This window comes from Eimeria maxima, genomic scaffold, assembly GCF_000499605.1.
Source record: "Eimeria maxima Weybridge genomic scaffold, Emw_scaff2763, whole genome shotgun sequence".
In the NCBI taxonomy this organism is placed as follows: Eukaryota; Apicomplexa; class Conoidasida; order Eucoccidiorida; family Eimeriidae; genus Eimeria; species Eimeria maxima.
The window spans coordinates 1-3,338 of record NW_013565613.1 but is presented as its reverse complement, the minus strand read 5'-3'; the positions used below and the strand labels follow the sequence as shown (position 1 = coordinate 3,338).

The 3,338-nt window shown below is 50.0% G+C and overlaps 1 protein-coding gene across 1 annotated transcript; it reads left to right on the top strand.

Moving 5' to 3' along the window:
- Window positions 1-225: 225 nt before the first annotated feature.
- On the top strand, window positions 226-2,895 carry EMWEY_00059390 (hypothetical protein; the record flags this gene model as incomplete). Its single annotated transcript, XM_013481127.1, has 7 exons — window positions 226-308; window positions 1,051-1,108; window positions 1,380-1,389; window positions 1,581-1,718; window positions 2,116-2,195; window positions 2,460-2,571; window positions 2,762-2,895. 7 exons carry the CDS (start codon window positions 226-228, stop codon window positions 2,893-2,895), a joined length of 615 nt encoding a protein of 204 aa, XP_013336581.1.
- Window positions 2,896-3,338: the final 443 nt, after the last annotated feature.

Sequence of the window (3,338 nt, the reverse complement as noted above, 5' to 3'; positions counted from 1 at the left end):
GAGACTTTAGGCAAAGTTCGTTTGGTGGTGCTTGAACTTCGCACGTGACAGGAGTTGGTATGTTGGCGGTTAGGAAGGAGAGTGATGCATATGCAGCAGAGTGGATGTTGAGGATTATAGTTGCCTGTGTGGGTGTTTGATATTTGCTACCAATGTGGAGTTTGACGATCTAGGAGGGTTAAGGAACGTGGGGAGCATGGGTGGTTTTTCGTGAATTAAGATGGAATGGTTGGTTACAAGACTCGCTGGGGAGACATGCGTTTTTGTTTGGGTGTGTTTGTTTATGATATTGCTGCTGAGGTTCGTTTGTAGGGTGGTTAGAGGAGAGGTGTATTGTGTTGGTTAGCGGACGGCAGGTGTACGGGTTGGGATGTTGAGGTTTGCGCGGAAAGTCGTTGCTGTGTATGGGGAGCGGGTGGATATAGCTGTGGTTGGTTGAAGTACGCAGGATATCTGGCGGAATACTTGTTGGTCGCCTCGGTGTTGGATGTTGGTGTGTTGCAGTGTGCCGAATGCTAGGCAAGTGGGTTATTGTGTTGTGTTGTTGATGGTTGTCTTGTTGGGCTGTGGATTGTTTTATATGAGGCACTGTGCTAGAAGGAATGTCGTGGGATTGTGAGCGCGTTTAACAGCACGTGGAAAATTGTGTGGAGATGTGTGGAAGTGGTGTTTACGTGTTGTAGAGTTGCGAAGGGTAGGTTGGGTAAGTTGTATGATATCACGGCGATTGTGTGGAGTGCAGATGCGTGTGTTTGTCCGCGAGTGTGGAGGTTTTGCGCCGTGGATGGGGAGCCGTTTGATTGAGTGGAGCGGCGAGGTAGTTGAATGCGGAGTGTGTTGCGTTGTGTTTGGCATGGTGTGCCAGCATCGTCGAAGTGTTTTTTCAGGCGTTTGAATTTCCAACCAAGAAGGAGATAGTACGTTTTGGCGTTTAGCATGTAGCGGGGTTTAACAATCTGGCGCAACTGGGCTTGTATGTGTGACGAAGGGTGGAGAACGACACTATACGATTAGACGGGTGTGTTGTGTATCTTGTTTGGGTGTGTTTAGGTGTGGCATTGTGGCATGCCTCGTGGATGTGTTGACGGAGTTGCGTGTAGCTGCAGGTGTGGGTAGAAGAGTGGCGTATTGTGTTGTTGGTAGGGGCTAGATGTGCGGCACACGCGCTTCTGCTTAAGCATGTAGTAGGAGGTGTATAGGGAGTGTGGGTGTATACGGATGTTTTTGGTCGGAGTAGTTTTGCGTTGGTGAGGGAATTTTTGTTGCCCAGCCAGGTGTTGGTAAGATGCGTATTGGAGTGTGTCGAGTGTTGGGGAGGTTGGTGATATATGCTGTGTTATCGGGGTGTGTTTATTGTGGTTGTGGGTTGTGTTTGATAGGAGGAAGTGCGTAAGAAGGATTGTAGTGCGTTTGTGAGTGGGTTGAAGAGAACGTAGGCGGACGTTTGTGGGGGTGTTTGCGAGTGCGGTGTACGTGTTGCGGACTTGAGAAGCTTGGCGTCGGTCTGTTGTTTGATGTGAGGCGTATGCAGATTGGAGGTGAGGGCTTGTGGTTGTGGGTTGTTGTTTGGTTTTGTGTAGAGGGAGCAGGCAGCGTGTGGGGAGCATTGAGTTGGCTGAGTGTTGCATGTGGTACACGGTGTAGGGAATTCGATGAGATGGCAGGCGAAGTTTTGTTGGAGATGTCTAACGTTTGTGCTAAGTGGGGGAAAGTGCGCGGTGAGAATGGCAATTATATCTGCCAGTGGATGTTAGTGTGACGGAGTATATTTTGGAGGCATGGGTAGGTATCTAATATATGATACTTTGTAAGTGTTCTACGACATAGCGTGTTTAGGCGGCGTGGCGAGCATGCGTGTGTTTGTATGAGTGTAGCTGGCGAAGAACATTACAACATTAGATGGGGATGATGTGTGATCGGTTTGGTTGGGTTTTGGTGTTGCACGTCCTGTGGGTGCTTTCCGGGTCTTCATTCTCATTGCGATGGAGAATTGAGGAGTGCAGCATTGGGGTGGTGATAGCAGGATATCTTTGGGGCAAACCAATTGCAACTCATGCAGAGAGTAGGTGTTGTATATGTTGTATGGGTGGGTACGTGTGTGCTTGGTTGCAGTAGGTGGTGGTTGTTGGCGAAATGTCTGTTACAAAGCTACGTGTTGGATGGGGCTATGTATAATTATGCGGAATGCTAGGCAGGTCGGCATTTTGTGTCGTGTTGTTGAATGATAGCTGTTGCGCGTGTGGGTTTTATTATCGACGTTAGGGTGTCCTTTGGTGTGGCATGTTGTGTGCTTGTGCTCCCCGAGTTAAGGCTATTCCGAGTTAAGGCTATTTGCGAGGGAGGTTAGAGGGGTGGAGCACTGCGTGGGTGATGGGAAGCTACCTTTGGGCCTAACGAGTTGCACACTTCCCAGCTAGTAGGTGTTTCCTACGGTCCGTATGCGGTGTGGATGTTCGCAGTGGATGTTGTTGGTAGGTGGAATGTTTGTTACTGAGCTACGAGTTGGGCGTTGTTGTGTATCGCCATGCGGGGCGGTAGGCCTGTTTGTGTTTTGGGTCGTGTGGTTGAATGGTATTTGTTGTGCGTGTAGGTTTCGTTATAGAAGGGAGTGGGTTAGGAGCAGCACGGCAGTTGAGGTGTGAATCTGCGAACGGTTGCCTGTTACAATGGGTGGATGTAAGTGGGAGTGGGGTAGCTTGGTGTGGAGTGGCGAAGGGGAGCATGGATGTGTTGGTTGTTATCATGAGTGTCTGCTGAGCAGGTGGCTGTTTCTCTGTGGAGGTGGGTAATGGCGGTTGGGGCGCTGGTGTAGGTGCAGGCCCTGTAGCGCGGAGGCAGTGGAAGGGGTCTCTGTTGTGTTGCATTGGTTACGGAGTGACACAGGTGGCGGATTAGTTTAGGCGGTGTTTGAGGTACTCCCTACTAAGCGGCTAAGTCTCAATAAGCCGGCAACAGTGTTTTGAGGGATGCAGAATGTATGTAGTGGGCAAGCGACAATGTGTCTGTGCCTGCGCGTGTAGCTGATGGGAATTGGATATTGTGTTGGCATGGGTGGGAGTTTGGTATTTGATACTTTTCATTATTTTGTTGTTTTGTGCAGGCTTGCGAATGTGGCGGCCATGAGTGTATTTGTGTGCGGGGAGGTGCGGAATGAAACTATAAGATTAGATGGCTGGGATGTGTGGTTTTGTAGGGTGTCTTTTAGTGTGGCATGCTTTGGGTATGCGCACGTGGAGTTGAGGCTATTTGCGAGGAAGGTTAGAGGGGCGCAGCACTGCACGGGTGATGGGAACGTACCTTTGGGCCTAACGAGCTGCACACCTCCCAGCTAGTAGGTG